General features: G+C 44.6%; 1 protein-coding gene across 3 annotated transcripts; it reads right to left on the minus strand.

Annotated features, from left to right (window-relative positions):
- Positions 1–2,353: 2,353 nt before the first annotated feature.
- Positions 2,354–25,209, minus strand: LOC135378285 (G patch domain-containing protein 1-like). 3 transcript variants are annotated; one of them, XR_010418319.1, is made up of 18 exons: positions 25,044–25,209; positions 24,762–24,890; positions 22,078–22,163; positions 21,804–21,961; positions 17,181–17,343; positions 16,891–17,097; positions 12,474–12,606; positions 12,099–12,308; positions 10,343–10,618; positions 10,072–10,250; positions 9,522–9,649; positions 9,345–9,454; positions 8,611–8,693; positions 7,980–8,421; positions 6,474–6,550; positions 4,553–4,689; positions 4,376–4,485; positions 2,354–2,689 (listed from the first exon to the last, which is right to left on the minus strand). XR_010418319.1 is itself a non-coding variant. In XM_064611273.1 (17 exons), exons 1-17 carry the CDS (start codon positions 25,099–25,101, stop codon positions 4,455–4,457), a joined length of 2,607 nt encoding a protein of 868 aa, XP_064467343.1. In that variant the 5' UTR covers positions 25,102–25,209; the 3' UTR covers positions 4,249–4,454. The 3 variants fall into 3 exon arrangements, 1 of the variants encoding a protein (XP_064467343.1); XR_010418318.1 differs by having other exon boundaries at positions 4,335–4,485; XM_064611273.1 differs by lacking the exon at positions 2,354–2,689 and having other exon boundaries at positions 4,249–4,485.

Consider the following 25,209-nt stretch of genomic DNA (forward strand, 5'->3'; position numbering starts at 1 on the left):
TCGATTATGTTTAAGTGCGAGCTCTGCGCAGGCCATGTCAGCTGCATTACGCTGAGGTCGTCGAGAGGACGCTGCTCCCCTATGCTCTGGACGGGACGTTCCCGGATGGGTGCTACCATTACCAGCATGATGGCAGCTCCTTCTATCGTAGTAAAACTGTCCGACGCCTTCTCGACGACCTCAGCGTAATGCAGCTGACATGGCCTGCGCAGAGCCCAGACTTAAACATAATCGAAAACGTCTGGGGCATCCTGAAGAATAGGATGAGCAAAAGATAGGCGCCTACGAGGAGCGAGGACGCACTCCGCGAATTTATAGAAGCAGAGGGGTCCTTGGTACGTGAAGACGTGGACGTTGTTCGTCGACTATACGCTTCCCTTCCTGTGCGCGTGTCCTCAGTTATTGCTGCGAAAGGGGGCCGACAAAGTATTCAGACACTATCGCCTCCCCCGCCTCTTTGTGTGTGTGTTCAAGGGTACACGCTCTTTTCTTCTGTTTTTGCCTAATAAAGAAAGAAAAGAAAAATACTAGGCACTGCGGCCCGTTGTCACCTCAATTCATCTTAGCGCCTTGTTATCTCTCCGATAGCTGAGAGACTTCCTTCCCGCGATAGCCACTCGCGCTCGGTGCAGTAGACCGAAAACGAAACCATTTTGGCGTTCGCTACACTGGAAATCAAAATTACCACTCCTACCACGGAGGGTCGCCACAAGCGCACTCTTCCATCCCTCTGAGCGAGTGGACTCGCCTGCTTCTGCTCGCCGCTAGGGTGTCTCTGCCCAGAGAAAATACGCCGCTCGCGCGTTCCGTAAACTTTTGTCCAGCACTGTACAGCAGAATGCTAGAATGTATAGAATGCTGTAGCTAATACCAGCTCCGGTGGCGCAGCGGTAACGCGTGCGCTTGGAGACTGGGAGGTCCGCGGTTCGAATCCGCGGGCCGGCTGTGCCGTCTGGGGTTTTTCCTGGGTTTCCCTCAGATGTGTAATAGGCGTATGAAGTCCCCTGAAGTCGGCCCATGGACGCAGCTATCCTCCCCCCGAGCGGATTCCGCTCGGTCTTCCACTTCACCCTTTCCTCTCCTCCTCTCCACCACCTTTCCCTTCCCGAGAAACATGCCGCCTAATCAGGCAGGCAGATCTCTCGGTTCCTCCCAACGACACTCCTCCTCCTCCTCCTGTAGCTAAGCTAAGCTAAGCTAATGCTAGAGCTATAGAATGCTAGAATGTATAGCACATTTCTGAAAGAGCACATTTATAGCAATAATATGTGCAGATATGAAAAATGCTGTGAATATCTAAGTGGCCCGAAGTTGCGTCTCTGTGACGTTCGTGGAATGTGGAAAAAGTGGGACAAACCATAGTCGCCAGTACGCACATGCTACGTCTACGAGCTCTCTGCAATGATCCATGGGATATCCAAACATCCAATTTGGGATATGAGAGGGACATCTCCTAGACGTCTATGGTGTACTGGGCACTGAAGCCTCAGATAAGTTGTAGGTCTGGGAAGTGTAGCTTCTCCACTACAGAGGTTGTAACGAGAGAAAAAGCAATAAAGCAGATAAGCTTTTCGTAACCTATCAGGTCAGGTCATCCACTGTACGCTCATGAATCAAGCATTGGGCACCTGTGACTCGCACAAACTGGAAGGGCTGCCCTTGCACGTTGTGAAAAGCTCTGGCCACAATATGTACTGTGCTACGGTGCTCGCATACGTACGGGCGACGATCGATTTGGCTTTCAGCCTGACGATTGCGAAACTGCGAGCAAGTAAACAAGCCAAGAAGAGCAAAAGCTGACCGTGAAGTCGTGTGACACCGTAGAATTCAATGGGCAACATATTTCAAGAAACTGCTGGACCTTAGCAGTTTTCAACGTGTCTGCGAAGAAATGTTTCTTTAGAATACAATTATAAACTGTGTAAATACTTTGATGTGTTCCTCTTGTTCCCCCCTTATGTAACACCCTTGTGTAAAGGGTCCTTAAGGTAATAAAATGAAATGAAATGAAATGTTGGAAGATCATAGCGCAGAGTGATTAACTTGGAATCAGTACAATGCAGAGATCTGGCTATAAAATCGACTGACTATTTAAGAAGCTGGAACATGCATAAAAAATGTGCAACAGCACAGGCTAGCCTTTCCCTCCTTTTTTTTAAACATAATAAACATATCCCCCCCCCCCCCCAATCAGGGGCGGATCCAGACTCTCGGTTTGGGGGGGGGGCGTTTCTTTGTCGGAGCGCATAGTGGGGGAGGAGGGAGAGGGAAATTCAATGTATAAACTGACGGTTTGGGGGGCGATCGCCCAACCTTCCCCCCCTTCTTGGATCCACCACAGCCCGCAATCACGGCAGGTTGAGGCTCGGATTTAATGCGTTAAAGGCTCGTATCACAGTCTCAGGAAGTTCGGACACAGAGGAGGCCACCTGACGCTGTGACACTGGTATGCCACTGCCAGCATCACTTATTTTGACAGGCATATCGTCTCTCACTTGCTTGCTGCAGCCAACATCGACACTTGACTAGCTTTTTGGTGCTTTGCTTTTTCTTCAGAGAAGACATGTAGGGTGGGCATGCTGGGAAAATGCATGACACAGCTTCTTGAAGTAACACAGGCTTCTTCGACTTGTCCAATGTTACCTCACCTCCTTGTCCACTGTAGTACCTTCCCCGCTTGATATTTCACCTGCGAAATGCTTCTTGTAGCCGCTACTACAGTTTGGGATGAAACACATCCAGCACTAGGTGCAACTGGGGACAGTCAGGCCATACGTACAGCTTGGGGCAAAAGTTTACGGAACACGGCATTGGCGTATTTCTTCATCGGAGCGCCTCCCTGCCAGCTATGAGATCGAATAAGAATCGGGTGACCGGCTATTTGGTCCATCTTTCAGTATGTGTGCCCGCTCCCGTTTGCTGCTAGAGTGCCGCTCCAATGGAGAAATCTGAGCCCCCCTGTGTTCCGTAAACCTTTGTCCCAAGCTGTAACAGCAGAGCCAGCAGTCGTGCTCCGTTAGCCTGTACTCAACTAACAACTTCACACAAGTGGGCACAGCAACAGAGATCAAACAGTGCAAGAGCATTTTCGCTTTCCAGTTGCTATCGAAAAGAAATGTACTGTGCGATAATCACAACATAAAAGCATAAAACCTTGCCCCAGTGTCCACTTAACGAGGCGGACAGATTGGTTTTGTTTCTTTTGGGCTGGCACTGAACATTGTTGCTTTACCCAAGTGAAATGTGTAAGACCTGTTGTGGAAACCAACACTATTCATGTTTCTAACTCAGTTTGCATTCGTCAGGCACAGTAGAAGCTGCTAACCAGCTCGTAAAGAACGCATTCTTTCAATAGCACACTAAGCGGGAGTGTGAAACCAAGGGCATCATACCCCACCGCCATCTGCTGCAGAGCGCCAGCAACTGCCTTTTTCTCACGCTTTTACACAAGGAGTTTCGCCTCATATCCCTCTTAGTCCGTACATCCACCATACTCGCCAGAACTCGCCCCATCAACCTTTCATCCATTTCCCAAGGTGAAAAAGGAACTCTCTGGCATCCACTTTCCCAGTGATGATGCCACTGACACCCTGACCAGTTCTTTGGAGTAACAAACTTCCAAGAAGCGTAACAATGAAAAGTAACATTATTTCATTCACCTCAGCCATATCCTTATGGTTCAGGCAGAGAACTTATGGGATGTGCCTCGTATTGTGCCGGTGGCTTTAGGAAGCATCTACCATTGTATGTGTAGCAAATACAATATTGTACAACACTTATTAATGCGTGAGCATTAAAAACCCCAAGTTGGAAAATCATGACAGTCTGATGGATGTGTGAAGCCTTCCTCCTCCCGCACCTGCGTGTTGCGCATACGCACTGGTAGAGGGAAGACCTCACTCTCCGGCAGCGTGACGAAGGGGCAACTCGCCGGGGAGGAAGAAGGCTTGCACAACTGTTGTGGCTGCGTAGTTAGTAACAGTTAGTGATAGTTAGGGGTGGATAGTGAAGATAAGAGAATACGTGTAATGCTAACACATTTCCACCACATTGATTACATTATTCGTCCTTCAATTTTTTCTTACATCATCAGTCGTCTACCTGGTCCTTTGTGCTCTGTACTCATTTTACACTCACTTCGGTTCTGCCATTCCAGAAATCAAATGACTCTTATGTGACCACATCACTCTGTGGCGATGCCAGCTGACCCTTACCCAGATGACCCAACTTACTGCACACTTTAACCCATACATTAAAATTATGTATTCGCACTTATCAATGACAACGTGAGCCAATACCGTCGCGAGATCTAAAACAAGAGAGTTGATTTGTACCGAAATTGGTCAACTTATTAATGTAGAGTAGCAGTGCACACCATCCAATTATAACTTGAGGAGCACTTGGGATGACAGCCTGCTTGAGCTTCCTTAACGGGCAGCAAGGTCATCTCTCATTTACGCAAACTTCTGAATCACTTGTGTCAGTCTGCAAAGTGAAGTATTAAAAGGTCACAGCGTACTACTCACAAATGTAAAACAGCACTGCATTTCACCTGTTTAACACTTCAGCATCAGATGAATCTTCAGAGTCAGTGTCCTCATCGCTGCTACTGCCACTGCTATTTGCTGGCCTACTCTTGATTGCAAGTTTCTTGCTGTGTTTCTTGTGCTTCTTACCTTTGGATTTGGACTGGAACACAGAATGCATAACAGAACACAGCTGTAACAACCATTTCCCTTACTGCAGTTAAGTGAATGAGCAGGTACATCAACGTACATTCCCATGCTTTTATCATGTAATATCCAGGGATTTAGAGCAACTGAACATAAGGAGGATAACCTGCATATGACAACTGAAGCATAGCTAGCTATGTTGCACGAAGCAGGTGGCCAGGAATTAACTGTTGCTCTGATGTGCTAACAGCCGTCATCGTCGTGTCAATGCATCAACCAAAGTGTTTTCTGCTGGCTTCAATTGAACCTCTGTATTCAATAAGGGGATAAGCTGAAAAATCCCAAACCAAGAAAAGTTTAAGTGAATATTTTGTAAGGTAATTGCAGTAAGTATTCCTCGAATAATGTCAATGTAAAATGTGCACCATACATGTGTGTGTCTACTCTATGTGCATGTCCTGTCAGCACAGTTTTAATGTGTGTGACTTCGCAGAAATCTAACAAAATGCGGGAGCATGTCTTAACCCCCTTTTCAATATAACACCATATGCACAGGGTTTTGGCGCGGGGAAAAACAATTTTCACAGGTCCGACTTTGATGGCTAAACAATGGCAATGCCAGGAGGATAAAGTCAGCTGTGTGTAGTGGCGCAGCCACGACTGGGCTTATTATGTTGCTAAACGAGAACACTCTTGAAAATAATGTCCTAGATGACCAGCATAATATATGACTTATTAGCATAGTTCACGTTTTTCCGGTTAGAATGCTCAGTAGCACTGCTGACACGGTCACGTGCGGTAGGAAGAACTAGAGTCACTAAATAAACTTCGCTTCAGAGTATCGACACTGAGGTACAAGGGACAGCAGGAGCGCCATCTTGTTTCCGCACCACACCGGTGCCATCCGGTGCCAGACGTCTAACATAATGCTCGCTGTGGGATAGAGAAGCGTGTACGATTGTTGTGCGATAATCCACGTATTTTCCACTAGAGCGTCCCGAGGATGTGATGGGGAGCTCAAGGCCTTCAACCTTGATGAGCTGCTTGCAAGAGAAAGGAACATTTCACCCGTGCACGATAGATGGCATCATGCGCTAAAGTGTGCGTGCACGTCCACATGGCTACCGTGGAGCGGAAACAAGATGGCGCATGCTCGCTCTTGGAACTCAGTGTCGATATTCTGAAGCGAAGCTTATTTAGTGACTCTAGGAAGAACGTGTCTCTCGAGTGGAAGTCGAAGTTCATGTACACATCGTAACAAAAATTTAGCTGCACAATTTGTATGTCTGTAGAAAAGGGGGGTATAAGGTGAGCTCAATATGCGCAGCCGCAGGACAAGCTAATAGAGCCTGAAGTTTTAGGGTTTTACCAGATTGTTCCCCGAATTTGCACCCCGAATTGAAGGTTGCCTCTTTAGGGTGAAACCCGATTTTTACCCGGCAAATTGCCCCCACTGGGATGTCTGTAAAGATGCACTAACTTACTTGTTTGGCAGAAAAATGCAGTTACATCACCGTTTGTACCAAACCTGTACAGTCAGTTTGAGTAACTGAGCCCGATTTCTCCCCGAATTTAGCATACTGGAAGTTTTTTCGCCCAAATTCGCATGAATATAGTGCACATGTTTATTTACCTGATTTATACCCTCCAAATTTAGAAAAAAAATATTTCCCAAAAACTTCAGGCTCTAGCTATAAACCAACACAGCTATAAACAAACCTTATCTAACGAGCATAATACCGGCAACAAACTACAAAAATGCATAAAGGTAAATATAAAAGCTTAGTTGATAGACATTACCTTCTGTTTCCTATGCTTGCCTTTCTTGGACCTACGGTGCTCCCTTTTCTTATGCTTGTGTCGAATTCTTACAGGTTCTGCAAAGACGATGTAAAATATGGGTGGAACGACCAGTGCCGGATTTACAAGGGTGAGGGTCAAGGGGCGCTGTGTTGTGGGGACCCATCTGCATGACCAGCACTGTGTATGGTGGTTAATATGGACGGAGGAGGGTCAGGTATTTATATTCAGCATTTATATTCAGGCATTTACTTCAGTATGACCTATGTGCATTGCTGCATAACACATCAACATATTAATGTACACAATAAGTTGTAATATACAGTACTTGATTTATTTATTAACTTGCCATTGTCAAAAATGCTAGCTGGGTCATTCCATGCCAAACGTCCCAGAGGTGATGCTCGACCCTCGTCGATTTTGTTATAAAAATTCATACTGATTCATTGCATGGGGAAAACCACTAAAACAAATGTTTTAGCCGCCATCGCATAATAGTTGTCCCTAAGTGTCTGTTTAAAGTTACGGGTTCAGCCCCTGAACACCCCTGCAGTATACGCATGCCGCCGCCAAAATTATAGAGATATCCCAATTGTTTTCATGTCGCAGTAAGGGAGAAGTGTCTAGAAGTGAGAAGTGAAGTGAAGTGAGAAGAACCTATATGAGGGTCGCAAACATTCTGGTTGCTCGCTATATATATCCTAAAGGACCCGACCCGATTTTTACCCAGCAAATTGCCCTCACTGAAACGTCTGGCTAGCTTGTATAGCAGGAAACACAAATTACGTCACTGTTTGTAGCAAACCAGTGCAGTTCGTTAGAGTAATAGAGCCTGATTTCTCCCCAAATTTAACATATTGGAAGTTTTTCGACCCGAATTCACATGAATTTAGAGCACATTTTTATTCCCCCGATTTTTACCTCCCGAATTTAGAAAAAAATATTTCCCGAACACTTCAGGCTCTAACGATGGTGCACGTACAGCTTTGGACAAAAGTTTACGGAATACCAGGGTGTCGCATTTCTCCATTGGAGTGACATCCTAGCAGCAAACAGGAATGGACACACATACTAGGAGATGGATAGAATAGCCGGTCATCCGTTTCTTGGTAAATCTCTTCCTGATAGCTAGTAGGGGGCGGCTCCGATGAAGAAATGTGCTACGGCTGTGTTCCATAAACTTCTGTCCCAAGCTGTACATGCATCATCCCATCATGTGCACCGTGGAGGAGAACCCACACTATGGGGAGAGTACTGAGATCCCTTTGCAAGGGAAGCGTTAACCTCAGGAGCAATCTTTTTTCGGAGGCAACTCGTCTTACAGTAAGCAAAATGTGGTACTGTCTCTCAGTACACTGGCCATAAGATTAACGAGCAAATACAGAGTGCTGCGCAGGCATGTGGGAGACAAAAGACAGAACACTGTGTAGAATACTGATGAGACATGGGACTCCTGCAAGAGAGGGTATGCTGGAAACACATACAACGCAAGCTTTGCTGGCTTACCCAGTACTTGCTGAAAAACGGCCCCAGGAGGTGGCAATCTCGGGCCGTACACGTTGCTCTCACTGTCTTCGTTACACTTCCCTTCACCTGCCTTTATAGTCGCAGTGCTATCAGACTGAACATTACGCTGCAGCTCCTCAACCGCTACTGGAGGTGGCAAAGAATTGAGACGGTCGAAATCCAAGTTCGCAAAAACTCCTTTTGCAGCTGGTCTTGCTTTATTGAACTTCTCAGCTGCAACGAGGAGATGTTTCTTTTCTTCGGGAACAAGTGTTTCTTTCACTTCGTTAGATGTACTCTGGTCGACTGGAACAGTTGTGGAAGCAGGAGGCTTGGCAGTGGGTTCATCTTCATCCGATGATTCCTCAGAGAAAATAGCTTTGAAGAATGCCAAGGGTGGTCGTTCCACATCTAGCTTGATCTCCATATCATCTTCAGGTTCCTGTGAATGAGTAACAATATCACATCTACAACGTGTGCACACTTTGGTCTCAGAAACTCAAGCTTGCCGATTTCCGGTCTTGTACGAGAATGGAGTGTAATACAATGAATGCCAGAATAGGTGCGTATTTCACACCCTGCTGTAATACGACTGAACAATTAAATGTTGGAAATTGTGGAATGCACTTACTGTTGTAGCAGATGGCTTTTCCTCTACTTTCTTGGAAAAAAGTTCAGCAAGAGACGTAGAAGGTTTATTACATCCAGTGATCCCTGAAACATAAGATTAGTACACCATTTATTTCATTTATTCCCCAACAAAGAACATGACCAGGAAGAAAATTGACATTCATCAAAACACTACACCAAGAACCGCCCTGCTTTGGGTACACCGTTAATTCCACAAAGTTTACCCACCTAAGTAAGAAAATATGTACATGATATACATGAAAATAAACAAATATCGTGGAGGCATTGTTAGGCAACTTCGAACACGCCTGGTGGTGAGATGTATGGCAGCCTGCTATTGGCAGAGCTATGTAATGTGTAAAGTATAGCCTCTGCTAATGAAGAGTTGTAATCAGAACCTGGAGGATACGGAAACATCGTGTCTGCCTAGCATTGTAGCACCCCATTCTGAAGGGGTATGTCGGAATAATGTTTTCAATTTCCTGCAAGGTACCTACAGCCAGTGGTTTATCCAGACAACCCCCTCCCCCCAAAAAAATATGTTTGGCAACATCCCCCTAACTTATTTCCTATATACTACTGTTACAATGTAACTGCACCCCCAATTTTTTTGCAATCTATGGGGTTTTATACCGGTGCAAAGAGTTTTGTCTGAAAAGTTGGAAAGTCCGAATTTTTCAAGTCCAAAATATTGGTTCGTGACTGTAGAAGTGCCTCCTGGAGAATTTACTTTACCATCTGCATCTGACGACCCAGTTTCTGTTTTTCCACCTTCAGGATCATTGAGAAAATTGAACACAGAATGTTTGTCCACTTTGACAACTGCCATGCCTACAATTTCACATCTGTAAAAAAAAGAGAAAGAAATCAAATACTGAAGTATATTTAGCTTTGTAGTTAATACAATCTTACCCTGGGTATGGGTTAGGCACATTGAACCTCTTGCAAAGCAAGTCAGCAGGATGCCACTCAAAGCATTCGTGTGTGAGTTTCCCAAACATGCCCATTTCAGCAGCCTTGGATTTGTCATCATTTTCTTCCTGGCAACAAACGCAGCAATCAAAATTACAATCACCAAATTAAAAAAAAAAAAAAAGCTCAGCGCGATGCAGATGAAAAGATTACACATGCACAAGAACTACACTGGCAAAATTACGAGCAATAACTACAGACGTGTGCAAGAAAAGAGAAAGAAAAAAGAACAGGCTTTCAAACCCAATACAGTTGAAACCAGTTGCATAAATACAAGCAACAGCCTAAACTAGTATTATTTTAGCACGCAAAACTCAGACCTACACATAGTTTTCTAAAACTCGCATAGGGGATAGTTTTCTAAAACTTATAGAAAACTCATAGTTTTCTAAAACTCGATGTTGATAATGCTTGGGATCTGACTGCTCACAGAGTACCATAAAGACGTGCAAAGAAAACAATCAAACGAGAAAATAGTTGAGCCTCATACAAGCTTGTCGATGGGAACATCAACTGCAGCGTCATCATCAGCCAGCATATTCTTAGAAACAAAGCGAGAGTTGAGGCTCTTGGCAGGCTGGCAGATCATGGCAGCCCGTTCAAACTCTCTTCTTTCCTTTTCTTTCTCCCACTCAGTCATCAGCATCGGTTGCATCGCTGGGTAGAGTTCTAAGAAAAAAAAAGAGAAAAAAATTGGACATGTAGTACACAAAAGAGCTAATATGCCCAACTTCAGTGAATTTATGCAGCCCCCATCTTACCTGCTCTATTTGAGCTTAGCAGCGACAGATATTGCTCAAATCTTCTCTGCTTGGCTTCATTTCTTCCAAAAGGCTTCGTCACTTCCACAGTACCAAGGCGTTCTGTCGCAGTTGACTCCGACATTCTGAGCACGTCAGCAGATTCTCTTCCTAGAGTGGTGCCCCCATCAGATTTCTTGTGCACTGCAGAATCAACTTTAGGCACCATGGCTTTCCCTTGTTTCGCTAGTTCAATACGTTCCTTGTCTTCTGGAGACAGAAGATCAAACACAGAACCTGTAGAAACAAGTACAATATGTGTGAATATTATAGAAGCAAAAAAAAGAAAATCATCAAGGGGTGACACACGAGCATAGCAAATTCTGCCCCTTGTCAATGCTGCCCTATCCCTTTAAAGGGGTTGCGACAGGTCATTCCAGGTTATCCCAGATAAACATAAAAGACGGTTCTTTGCACCAGTGTGAACTTGCATTGAAAGTTTCACAGCAAAGAGGGTAATAGAAGCGGAGAAAATGGGCACCGCGAATACCGAAACCAATGCGGCTCTGACATCACGGCCCTCGCCGCCGCCAGTGAGGCAGCGTGCAATAAGTCACGTGCTTACTCCAGACGCTGGAACTGTACTGTGTACTATAACTGTACTATGTAACCCTTTTTGTCCAATTCACTAATCTAAGCCTTTCTGGGTCATATGATTAATGGTGCAAGATCAAATATAAGGCTGTATTTCAAAAGGCACAATTTTTCAATGGAACAGTCAGAAATACAACAGCCACGGAGTAAGAAGACTAGGAGATGAAACTTCACTCTCTCCCGCGACCACAGAATGTACGAGGAGCGCGCGCTCGGCGACCCGGCTCGCACTGCCATCTGTTGCACGAGGACGCAGAATTTCTGAAGCATGCGGTCACATGATACTGTCGCTTGTCCGGCGGCATGACTAAAACACGTGAAAGCACGTGAATTAAACGCTAGAAAAGAAGATGATGATGAAACGCTTACGCGATCATCGTGCTCCTGTCGTCTGCTCAACAGAACCGAGAGGCAAGAGAATGAAATTGTTTTCCGTTGGTTTCGCTAAACAAGAAGCGCTATGTAGTTGACAAGCGTGACATTTATTGCCAAGACAAACATCGTTCACGGTCATTAGTTTGTCATCATCCGTAGAGGCTACCGTACCACTCGCGAAAAGCACTGCTAAATAGCCTTCCATGTAAAAGCGCAAAATGGAAGACAGTGCCGCCGTGCCATCTGTCGCGTAAAGTCAGCAACTGCCTTTTTTCTCTCCCCCAACGTGACAGTCTCTGGTCGCGCGCCGGCGCTTGCTTCTATGGGAAGTTTCACCTACACTTCTTACTCCGTGGATTGAGCACAGCAGATTTCTTGATACTCGCGCATGTACACATGCATAATATCCAAACGGCTGTTGTCAATTCTGTACTATCTCCTCACAGCAAAGGAGCAGACACATAGTTTTGGGGTAATGCAGCGTTCTTTTGTAGTAAATTATCTCGCATTTGCCACTTGTTTTTTTGCTAATACGTGTCAAGCACATTTGCAAAAATTAGCAGCAGTTAGAAGCACTTTAGAGTTGCTCCAAGCCCTTCAGTGGACATTGCTACCCTTTTTGCGACTCCCATAAGGATGACTACAAATGGTAAGCACTGTTCTATGATGCAAGGCGCTCTAGTGAAACAGAAACAATTATCTTATCTTAAGCATTTTAACATTTTAACAAAGCATTTCAACTCTTCACCTTTGTGTTCGGTTTTCTTTTCCTTGCATAGCTGATCTTTGGGCTCCTCAAAACGTCTCTTTTCTCTTTTAGCAGTTTGATGAATAGGTTCAAAGTCTCCAGGAATTTCAGGTGGCAGATAGAGCTTCCTTCGTGACTCCCCGTTGTCCTTTGCAAGATGAAATCCCTCCAAGTCTTTTCGCAGTTGATGTACATTTGATTGCCGGCCACCTGTGTACATAGAACCGCAATATTAACATGCTGTTAACAGCATAGACATCTTGGAACTTTTTATTATCCTACAAGTTCCAACCAGACATAATCACTTCAACAGTGGCAACTACACAAACACACAGACTTTGTTCTATACTTGCAGGTGTTTGCAAGATGTTATACCTCGTGCAAGTTCCACTTCATTTTTCTTGGTAACTGTTTTTGGCTCCTCCGCGAGAAAGAAGTTGTACTGAGACATGTCCTCGCGAGCATAAATGTCTGCATCATCATCCTCGAATGCTCCAACCCCAAAGGCCTTCATAAAAAAGAAAGCCATTGGTTAAGCACTGCAGCATCTCCAAATAGGTAACCACAGCTATTTGCAACATATTTCCAGACTTCAGGAATTATTATGTTCCCATTTGCAACATTCACAAAATTTTCAATACAGGGAATGATCAAAGGCAATGCTTTGCACTAATGCAACTGAAAGAGAGTTAAGGCCAAAACACATGGGGCATTTTTCAGACGACTTCAGGGCGTGCGCGTTCACAGTGCGTATAACCTCGGTTGAAAAACCAGTTTCCCAACAGGCGCGGAAAGTGTACGCCGGAATCTGTCGACTACAGATATTCGCACGTGTCTCGGGCGTGTTATGGGAAGTGCCGTTCTGCAAGAAACAGTCAGAACCTAGCGAAGGGATCAGAGGAAGTGTTCCCTCGGCGTAATGTGAAAAGCCCGAGTCTGGGCACAACTACAGGGACGAACGCACGACTCAAACGAGCATAAGCTTAATTTTCACAAGGAAACTCGCATGCGTATAAATATGATTAAAAAGGCAAACCAAGCTGAGACAGAAAGGAACCAGGTCAAGCGAAAGTACAGCGAAAGTAGGGAAGCTAGGTCACAGAAGGAGTCTGTATAGGCTGGATGAATTGACACTGAGGAGACACTTTCACACAATTGCAAGCATTCTAGTCATGTTTGCTCTACCACACTGCTCCCACATTCCAACCGTGATCCTGACCAGTAATTTTCTTCATGACAGCATCGGACTCTCGAGGCAAAGAAATACAGTGCAATCGCGTTAATTCAAAATCTCTTAAGTAGAACTTAAAGATAATTCGAACTGACGCTCTGGTCCTGGCAAAACTATGTGTATTTCAAGGAGGGGAAACACCTTGTAATTCGAACACATAAACGTGCCCATTGGTTTATTTGAACAAGATTGCAGGGCCGCGTCCGACTACGCATCAGCTCGGAAGCATGGCCGCGCGCCGCTGCTGTGTCCTCAACCCTTTTACTTACTAAATGCAAAATTTACTTATTACTCACAATACAAGCCAGTTTCTCATAAAAGGAGGAAAGCCTGCCAGCCTTGTCTGCCAGAGGAAAGAGGAGTAACGAATGAATCACCGTACGGTGTGCGCAAACACAACCTGCGAAGAACGATGCTGCTTACGCTACTGGTTTTAGGAGATCAATACCTTTCTTGTTGACTACACAGACAAGGAAAATGCAGTAATTTGATATTGTCTTGAATTGGGCTGGTGATATTCGTGTTTGCGAGGTTTAGGCTGCTAGGTTTTAGGCTTAACATTGCAAACAGCATTTAGAGTCGCGGCTGTTGAAACGAACACAAGCACGATATGATTTTCTGTCCTGAGCTGTTTTGGAATTCTCTAAAAATATTCTAGAAAGACAGCCTCTTATATTTCCTCTAGAGTTCCCTTAAGGCTGAACCGCATGGCACGAAAAACTGTCCGAAAACAGGCCGAACCAAAATCGGGACCAAACCTTTTTTCTGTGCATCACCACATGCTACCAAAATGTACCCCGAATTTCGGCCAAAGGCTTCTGACCTTGGGGGACATCACCTTTCAACCATCCAGTTCAATGAGATAATCCCCATATTCATAGGGGTAGAAGTCGCTGAAACGGCAACAGTCGACCCGATTGCTACATCATCGTTGCTATGGTTCTCCTTCCGCCTGAATAGCCATTGGATGCTTTTACTTTCTTGGTTGGCGTCACTTCCCATTTCGGAGGAGAAATCTGGCTTGGCCAGATCGGGCCGAATTTGGCCCGAAATTCTGTTCTGTGAAAAAAGTTTGGTCCCGAGTTCGGTTCGGAAAGAATTTGGACGCTTTTCAGGCCATGCGGTTCAAATTAACAAGATTGCACTGTATTGATTCTCGATATGTCCAGGCATCCTCCATTGTGGGACATGCATTGCATAGAGTATAAAAACCAGGTACACGTCGCATGCGGTTGTGTTGAGGCTCTACCTACTGGATCCTTGGAGCCTTGTCTAAGGCCCTCGGTTTTGCCTGTTTCCTTGAAATGTTGCGGAGTTCGGAATTAATTGCAGAATCCTTCGTTTGGCACAGAATTTCACGTAATACCTTATTTCCAGAGATGGGCGGATATTAGAGTTCTCGAATTCGAATCCAATATCAATCATTCGAAGTATTACATTCGCAAATATACTCAATATTCGGGTTTACGGACATACGACTATTCGCCGAATACGAACGACACCTCCCGAAAGTGGGCTTCACCTGACGCTTCCTTGCGTGAGGTCAAGCCTGCTTTACGAAATTGTTCATGCTGAAGGACAAACACAGACATATGTAGTTTAGCTTAAGATAACGTTAGCAAAAGTTTATTGTGCATACTTCGCCTGAGGAAGGGTCGGCGTCCCTCCCGTGTGCAGTTTAGCAGTGGCAGTGGGGGATTTTGATTTGATGTCTGGGAGGTTGCCTTCAAAAAGTTCAAAAGACTCCTAAATAATGCCTACAGCCCAGGAATAAAAAAGAGTGTCCTAGAGATGTAACTTCCCCAGGGCACGTATTGTAAATTTCTTCCTATAAAGTTCCTATAAACTCTGTAGATGCTGCAAGATCTTTCAGCAGGTATAAAATGATTGCAGGCGACAGACCGTATCAGAGGAGAACACAATATTTTGATACGGGCAGCACAGCGTGATGATGGCAATGGTTTAATGGACAGAATGATAATGCGCGTGACATGAGTCGCGTGAGATGAGTCCTCATTGTCCTCGTCACAATACCCCCCCCCCCCTCGAAGTCGTGACCTCCTGGGCACGATGGTCAATGTCGGACGATGGTCAACGATGGTCAATGGGCACGATGGTCAATGGTGGTCAAGTGAGCGAAATATGAAGTGACGCTGTGCTGCCCGCAGTAGTAGCCCGGTGCCTCCTTGGTAGCGGTGCCGCCTGATGGATGGTGGCGACGTGGACGAGAAGGCACAGGGCTAGGAATGACGTTCGGCACTGATGTGGACGATGGGGCGATGAGGCGATGGGGACGCTGTGCTGCCCGCTAGAACGTCGGTGGTCCGAGGGCGGGAGCTGAGCCATCACTGGGTGCTGCTGTCACGGGCGTCGGTTCTCAACGGGGCTGGGGGCTTCTGGTCAGGTCGGGTCATCTTTGGTCTGTTCGGCAGGTCGGGGCTGGGGTGTCGATGGCCATGGCAGCAGCAGGTCGGCTGGGGCGAGCCAGCACCTCCACCAAATGATACGGGCAGCACAGCGTGGTGATGGCAATGGTTTAATGGACAGAATGATAATTGATAATGCGCGTGACATGAGTCGCGTGAGATGAGTCCTCATTGTCGTCGCCACAATATCATGTATGTAATGCCGAGCCACAACAGTGCTTTGAATACGTAATTTTATAAAATATTTTTTGTTCACACATTTTTCAAGTTTCAAGCAGCTGTTTACTGCTTGCCACGGAAAATCGCAGATTTTACAAGTCGGTGCCACAGAATTTTGAATTTGCCACAGCAGAAAACCGAGGGCTTTAGTCCATGCCTATGTTATATCTTTCTTCGATCCCGGTGTGGGCTGGGTTTCCAACCTCCTTTCGTCGGACTAACAACAATTGCGCTGAAAAACTTGTCGCTCACTATGCTCTGGGTGTTCCGTAAAGCATGATGTTGGCCTATTTTTTCCGATAGGATAGCTCCTCAATATCCTTGTCAACTACCATGTTATTGGAGTAAATTCGGCATGCTCTTCACATTGGTGGGGTAAAAAAGTGACCTTTACTTGGCAAATTCCCAGAGTTCAGTTCGCAAAAATTTACTTAATTAATCTTACGTTACATGACATTCACATCAGGAGGTGGCAACAACCTAGTAAGAACAGATGCCGTTGATTCTAGGTCCGCATGATTCTAGGTGGTGTAGTTTTTTTAATATATAATTCAATGACACGTTTTCTGGGACGCCCTGTAGGTTTCTGCGATACATATTAAGTGTAGTGCACCAAGGTAGGGATTCGGGCGTGTTGGTACATACAACTAATGAAGCGCCAAAGAACAGGGACTGAGACGAGTGAAGACAACACAGGCGCAACACAGCACCTGCGTTGTCTTCTCTCGTCTCGATCACTGTTCTTTGGTGCTTCATTAGTATGATGCAGTGCACCAACCAAGTAACGTTTTGAATTTCTTTTTTTCCTATTTCAGAGGTGCCAGCATGCCAAACAATTCACGATTCCAAGCCAGTTACCCCTCAGCACAAACGAGACAATATGGATTACACTGTTAAGATGCAAAATATCTCTAACCTGCCCAGTAATGGTAAGCTTGCGCTTCCCTTTTTCCAGGTGAGCTCTTGCTGTGGTCGGACGGTCCACATCTATAGGAGCCTCAAATATTGAACGCACACCCAGTGACACATAGCCAATGCCATGCTTATTGTTTTTTGGCGTGTAGTCAACTTCTTTTACATCAGACGGTGCAAAGGTGAAACTTTCAGCATATTCGTCCTCTTCCTATAGCAAGAGGCACAAAAATAAGAGTTAATTCATCTCTAACACTTTGCGCAAGGTGGACAACGAAATTCAGAAATACGTACAGAGGATGAAGACGACCCTTCCATTCCTGGAGGAAGTGAGCATCCATACACCTTATGACCTCGTTTGCCTTTTTGCTTCTTTTCTTTCTTGGTGAGTCTTGGCCCAATACCTTGACCTTGCCTCCACCCCATGTGGCTCAAGAGCTTCACGCCAATTGTCATGCTAAATTATGGAAGCCAATAATGACAGCTGGGTGAGTACCAAGTAACAGTTTAGTCTAGACTGGATCAACTCTTGACCGCCAAATCCTTGCATGGCAGCTCCTGCGGGCCATCCGCAAGTACCAAAAATTTCATGTTTCTACTGCTATTAATAGCCATGTCATTCCTACTTTTTGCATTATAACTCAAGATGTGCAAGGATATACATATCCACAAGTACAGTTCACAGTAACTATACATTCATAAAACGATAGATAGTTGACTCCACAGCGTTGTATTTGATACATTCCAGTAAGGAATAAAATTGTCATGTTCCTGTCACGTTGACTTATTAACTCACTAACTGAAGAGGTATTAACACACATGTTAGTACTGTTCTGTGATTGCAGTAATCAACACAAAGCAGCCAATCAAGCTGCCAGGACACAGCTCGCAATGAGGAGTGGAATACAGAAGGAGAACTTTGTAATTGTACTAAGATAATCCAGTATGCATAAAGGCTGGTTCCCCTAATGTTTCGCAACATCGTATTAAAAAATCCACTTGTCTGAAAATTATGGGCTCAACAGTATATATCTTTAGTAAACTTTTGCCATGACCCATCAGCACTTTAATTTTCAGTTCACCCCCCCCCCCCCAAGAAATTGAAATTTCTCAATTGATTTGATCTAAAAAATTTGCAAAGTCAGTACCGTATTTTCACGCGTATTAGCCGCACCGCAGATAAGCCGCAGGACTCGTTTTTAGACACATTTTGAAAATGTTTTTGCAGATAAGCCGCGGGTAATACGACACGACTGCTTTGTGCGCTAAACCAGTGATGCACATACAAAATCAACAGAGACGCTCAACGCTCGTCAGCGCCGTACTCCCTGCCAGCTGCCCTGTTCCCGTACTTGTCCGCGAAGTCGACGACTTTTAGTTTAAAGCCGCTGTCGTGGCTGTGCCTCAGCGTTGGAGCCATGCCTCACCTCTAACTGCCGTGCCCGTGTCCACGAATGCTGCTGCTCTCGTCAAATGAGAACTGACGCTTAGCTGACCACGTTTTATCCTGATGACAGGTGTATTGAACCCTTCTTGTGGGTCTGCCGACAAAGGAGACCGTGGGGAAGGCTACAAACCCTGTCCAGATTCCGGTGTCGGCATGATGTATAACAAAGGAGGTCAGTTCTAGTGTTCTACTAAGATCGGATTGTGCCCTTGTTGCGTGTTTTTCCTGTATTGACGGGTTAGTCTACTCGAATGTGGAGTGGACCCGCCCCCGTTCGGTATTGTTCGTGGGCAGGGCGGTCCTGTTCCGAAAAACATGAGGCACTGTCGGCCCTTTCGTTTAACCCGGGGTATGGGGAAAGTACCAGCGAAAAATAGTCACCAGATAAGCCGCACCCACGGATAAGCCGCAGAGCGTCCGCGAAAAAAATAAATTGCGCATAAGCCGCGGCTAATACGCGTGAAAATACGGTAAATGATTCTTCCCTAGAAACTGAAAGTGTGTGTTGGATTTACTCCATTACATTACAAAATACATTCCCTACTCCAATGGTAATACCTGAAAGAATAATAACAATGTCAAAAACTGTCGCTTTAAGACATGTGCATGCATGATTTTGCAACATGATTTTTAGAATCATATGCAAATAGTAGAAAAATAGATTTTTCAATAGAATTTTGTGACACATTAGGTGAAATAGCCCTGTATGTACTGTATTTTCATTTGCGATGTATTAATTTTCGCGAATTATGCATTCAGTCATTTGCAAAGTTATTTGCGAATATTTAATTTCGCGATTATAGACCAGTTTCCGCGGATGACGTCACAAGGCCGGTGTGGGCAAAACAAATTAACAGAGTCCGGGACAATGAGTATAATGTGACACAGTTTGCCAGAAATTACCATTCGACAACACCTGAATCAATCTGCAATTACATACGGCAATCAGGAGTTGCGTTCGTGTGGTTGCCCACACAACAATGGTGTCTTTTGTTTGTAAACGGAAAGAGGCCTATAGGGCTGTTTCCTTTCACGGGATAAACGTCAAGCTGTGTTCGCGAGTACAATTTTTTGCTATTTTTTAGCAGTCCCAAAATTCGCAAAAATTAATACATTGCGAGTAAAAATATGTTTACAGTATGTGTGTTCTCTCCTTGTGTACGTGTTCTGTGCTGCTTTATTCTACACAGTAGATCCAAAGTAGTACAGAGGAGTTCAATATAGAGTTATTTTTTATTTTTTAAAGTTCCTGCACATATTCCACGCCTCCAAGAATGTACCCACACAAAGGTTTTTAGCACAGAATACCACCATAATAGGACATATTCAGATTCTGGAGATGAAGACTGTTGGGAAAAATGTATACCAACATTTGGGTGCCCAAGATGGGACGTTTCTAATTACGCGTATAAGCATTGTATGTGTGGCCAACATTGTTTTGGGTTATTAGAATAGTGCGTGCGATGTTCGAGATTACACCAGAGTGCCCTCGGTGCATGCAACTCAAAGGAAGTGTTCCTTGGCCGTGGTCTAATTTGCCCATGAACAAGTGCACATTTTGTACACCCGTGCAGAAAGCACATCCTGAAGAAATGGTGGCGAAGACATTCAAAAAGTGTTGCACCAGCAACAATTTGGATGGCACTGAGGATGACCTGCTATGGGAGAGTGACGACAAAAGCTGTTGTTGTCCAAGTCAGCCATCGATGAACATGATTGGTGCATCTTGATTCCCTCGCATTTTCTTTTTATGCTTTGACATACCGTAAACGTATTTTTATTCGCGATGTGTGAGGGGTGTTCAAGTCAAACCGGGACTTTCTGGCTCCTGAGTGTACAAATGGCTCGCGCTACGTCTTTTTTGTCATTTTCACACGCGACAGGCCTCCGCGTTCACCACGTGGTGGTCCAAAGTTTGTGCAAAACAGAAGACACGTGCTGGACAAGATGGCCGATAACGAGGTGAGCGCACACATCGAGCAGCGAATTGTCATGAAGTTTCTCGTGAATGAAGGTGTAAAGTCATCTGAAATTCACAGAAGACTTCAGGCTCAATATGGCCACGATACACTTAGCCACAGCAAAGCGTTTGAGTGGTGCAAACGGTTCTGAGACGGTCGTACATCAGTGTCAGACGATCCCGGCCGGGGCGGCTCAGAGCCCAGTTCCTGAGAACATCCAACTTGTGGAGCGCCTGATCCTCAAGGACCGACGGATAACATGTCTAGAACTGGCTTGAAAGACGGACCTTTCTGTGGGAACGTTGAACACTATCATTCATGAACACCTCCAGTTTCGGAAAGTTAGTGCCCGTTGGGTCCCGAGGCAGCTCTCCGTGTTTGACCGGCAGAGAAGACTGGAAATCTCCCAAGAGCTAAGGTACCGTTTCGACACTGAAGGACAGCCGTTCCTTGATCAGATCATCACGTCTGATGAAACGTGGGTGCACCATTTCACTCCTGAGTCTAAACGCGCATCAAAATAGTCAGCTTCAGCTTCAGCTGCGACGACGAGGTCAAGAATGCGGTCCAATCATGGCTGCTACGCACCGGTAAGGATTTCTACGCTGCTGGCATCCAAGCCCTCGTGAAACGCTGGGACAAGTGCATTAGTGCAGCTGGAGATTACGTTGAAAAATAAAACTAATTTCTTGCCGGTAAGTTCATTTTACTTTTCCGAAAAATGAAAAGTCCCGGTTTGACTTGAACACCCCTCGTATTAATTTTGTAAACGATAAAAAATCACAAAAAATTGTACTCACAAACAAACCTCGACGTTTATCCCGCGAAAGGAAACAGCCCTTGAATCGCAAAATTAAGTACTCGCGAATAATTTCGCAAATGACTGAATGCGCTTTTGCGAAAATCAATACATTGCGAATAAAAATATGTTTACAGTATCACCTTTGTGAGCAAAAGAAACATTCCTTGTTCACCTTTCCTTAACAACTTTTACGTTAAGAACATCAGGGTTGACTTATACGTGGCATCAACCTATAGTGCAAAACCTTTTAGTTTTGCGACCCTAATTTTTTGCGAATCGGACACAGCACACACATCCACAGCCAGTAAATTTCACGAAATTTGGATGCTCAAAGTTGTGGCTTGATTGTCTTACTTTATGCCCAATATTGCCCTTACTGCATCCGATAACAGCAGCGTTGCTCATGCTTGTTCCACAAAGCAGTTCCAGTGTTTATCTGTACTAGTAACCTGTACAATTAACCATGAAAAGAAAGTCTCTGACAGCAGCACTGTTTCCAAAGTGTTAATTCTTGTTCAAAATTTTCATGTGCACAAAAATTAAGGGCTCACAAACAAATGTTTCACGGTAATGCTTACACAGTAGGTACTACAGCGCAAGAGCACACACCGTAGCAAACTTTCACCTGTACAACTTTCACGTACCATTATGTGTAAAAAAAAATTTTCCTTCCGTATCTTACAACATAAATGGAAATGAATACGCACTTTGCAGGTTTAAAAATGTTTTTCAGTGGCGGTGATCCTGGAATTGGCCCACCGTGACCCCTGGCTGGCTCTCTGGTGCGCTTTCTTCGCTCCGAAAAGTCAGCAAAGTCTTCTTTTACTTGAATCCTTTGTGGTGCTATTCCAAATTCACCAACGTCCTGAACAGATTTTTGAGAAGAGAGAGAGAAAAATAAGGGAACTTCGGCTTAGCAACCAGAGCATGGACACTTCAGCAAGTGAAGTACTACGTTATTGAGCAATCAATTATTCACACCTCTTCATCCATGTAATCCTGGGGCCTTCTTGCTAAACCTTCGGCCTTATTCAATTTTGATGACTTGAAAGAAGCTGGTGCCCATCCTACAGGACAACGTACAGTTCATCAAAGTCACGAAACCTAGTGTTTTCACGTATTAACAGCCGGAATATTTGAGCCCGTTTGCACAAAAATCATGTCACGATCCTATCCTCAAGGAACTTCTTCTAGAGTAATTTTGCAAATGCTTTAAGCACGTGCTGAACCTTTAAGCTTTGTTATCCTCCATTTCATGTGAAATGCACTGTCAAAGCTGTGGCTAAGTATTTTCAGAGTGCTAGGATCCTAGCAAAATTTTTGTGCATGGGCCCCATACTTTCACTGCAAAACAAGAACATGCGCAAAGCATGCTCCAAGCTATAGGTGCTTATCACACGAAATGACACATAGGAATGCCTAATGATTTTTGTGTGATATGAGCAGCGTAGAGACATGACAGGTTGAGAAAGGAGCAGGAGACATGGGGGGTGGGGTGGGGGTAGTATGTGACCTGGGCTGACTTCAGAGAGAACTGTGCTGACATTATGTCGGGAAAGTCTACCAGAAAATCCAGGGAAAACCTCAGACAGCACAGCCACTGGTAGGATTTGACCCCACCACCTGGGTGAATGCACCATGACAACTAGTGAAATGTGGGAGAGGCGATGATGGAAGTGCAGGCTAATATGTCAGAAGCGAATGGGCCACTTTTGCTCGCTCATTCTTTCTAGAGTACTTATGCTCTGCCAGTTCAAAATGTTGTTCCACAAGATGCAGTAATCTGCGGCCAAAAATGTGCCATAGCATGTATTAACTACCTGCCTATAAGCAATGTAACTGTTAGCAGCTCATAACTAAACAACATGTCGGAGTAATCATTCACTTCTGTCATTCTCCTCAGAACATCCGCTACAAAAGTGTAAGATTGTTGTGGTCTCACAAACGCACTTGCTCACTCTCAAACACACTCATGTTACGTCAAACGAAATGTTATCAGTAAAGTGCGGCTAAATATGCACTAAAAACTCCCAAAATATGCATTCAACTATGCACCAAAAATCTTCAAAACATGCAATAATAACTGTGAATATGTGCAATATTTTCCATCGTTCTCAGTATGATGGCAATGTATCTAACGAGTGTAATTAGAGCATTGTATTTGGGATTACGTGGTAAAATAAAGGCGCCTTCGTTCAGGCGCACACAACAAAGAAGGCTTGGGCCACGGATATAAATTATGCAGCTGAAGGCTTTGCTTTCGGCACTGCACTACAGTGCATATTAAGTTGCGATCGCCGTCCCTCTTCGTAATGGTAAAGAAAGTGGCAAAGGCAAAGTACAGCCCACCGGCCATACACGCACGGCGAACACACTCAGACACCATGTGAAGGCGCAAACCTTGAGCACCGCTGTAAGAAAAGACCTTGAACATTTGTGGGTAGTATTTCACGCAGTGGAGCAGCCGGGGTGGTGGCTGAATACCGCATTTCCCTGAAGCATCGAAAATATTCAATTCTGACCGAAATTCTCATGAAAGTAGATCCAAAACTTAATGTTTAATCTTTACTGATATCAATTGATGTCAATATCGGACCAACTACTTTTGAATGATTGCCTTGCCTGGATCAACGACCAGTGCAAGACTTGGCAAATGGAATTGAACTTTACAAAGTGTTCATATATGCACGCTACACGAAGAAAAACAGTGCAAACCTTCCAGTATTCCATTGACGGTTATAATTTGTTGCATGTAAGGTGGGGTGATACATCAGTGAATCCGCAAAACAAAAAAGCGTGGTGCATAGTGAAGGATGTGATAGTGTTCAGTGGCTTGTACCTAGTGGCCGAAGAATTGAGAGAGCTGGCCTACAGGTATTTTGTGCTAATGATTTCTATTACAGCCTGAAAGGAAATTTGTAAACCAGGTGTCACAGGATAATGGCCATGAACACATTCTGGTGACCTAAAGCCACTAATTAACTATTAAGAAAAATTCACATCGGTCAAGATGTTGGTCTGTGTGCGCTAGACTTATAGAGCGTAACAACAAGACAGGAAGGCATGATGTAGATTTGGCTATATACGTAGCACATTGAAATTCCGCTTAGTAAGACATGGGTTGTCACTTGGCACTATCGTATTACCAGAGAAAGAAGAAAAATTAGTTGCAAAGGACAAAAATGGAAACTTTCGAATCAACGCCTATTGCAAGTCACATGTTTCATACGTATCTACGATGTGATCAAGCATGTACAACTTCTATCCATGGAAGGTCCCAAGTGCTGATCCAAGGTGAAGAACACTGAAAGCCATCTATGGTGTGATCGGTTAGTAAACCACTGGAGAAAAACACACAGTTTGGGGTCAAGCTCTTCTGCTGGTATTGCTCAGCAGCCTTCCCTCCATTTTCTTCTTCTTTTTTTCAATTTGATCACTTGCTAAATGTCGCAGTCAAAGAGCTAGGGAACTGAGTGCCGGCCAGACCCCCAGGTGAACCTTTGTACATGTCCAATCCGTGAGAGAGCACGCAAATGTGAACCATATCACACAGATATTGCAATACTGCAAACAGTCTTTCTTTTGGGAAACTTTAGCACAGGTCAGCTTTGTCGACAGTTGTCTGTCCAAATGGCATCATCTATATCATGCAACCACACACTTACCCTCTTTGGTACCCACAGTATTGTAAAACCCTGCGGAGAAGCCACCAGTGAAGGCACCGTGAAACCTACGTCTTCCTTGAGCATCACGAACTGTCAAGTCTGGTTGATATTTTTTGCGTGGTATTTCATCTGCGTTGAGAGTAGCAAGTCGCATATGTACTGGTGCAAGGACATCATTCAATAACAGACCGCTTTAGAAGTGAAATGACTAAAGTTGGAGCAACGTATGAACATTCACAAGTTAGTGAGAGCCAAGCAAAACTACAAAATTCAGACACGTACCTTGGTCAAGTTCCTCCAATGGAGTTCCAAAGAACACAAAATCATCATTTGAGCTCATATTAAACTAAGAAATTTGCAGCTAATTACAATTTGTTTACAAGCTGCGGAAAATCACACACATCCATAGCACAACATTGGAGACGCTCAAATCAAACACTGTAAACGA

The sequence above is a fragment of the Ornithodoros turicata genome, chromosome 1 (assembly GCF_037126465.1).
Source record: "Ornithodoros turicata isolate Travis chromosome 1, ASM3712646v1, whole genome shotgun sequence".
Taxonomy (NCBI): Eukaryota; Metazoa; Arthropoda; class Arachnida; order Ixodida; family Argasidae; genus Ornithodoros; species Ornithodoros turicata.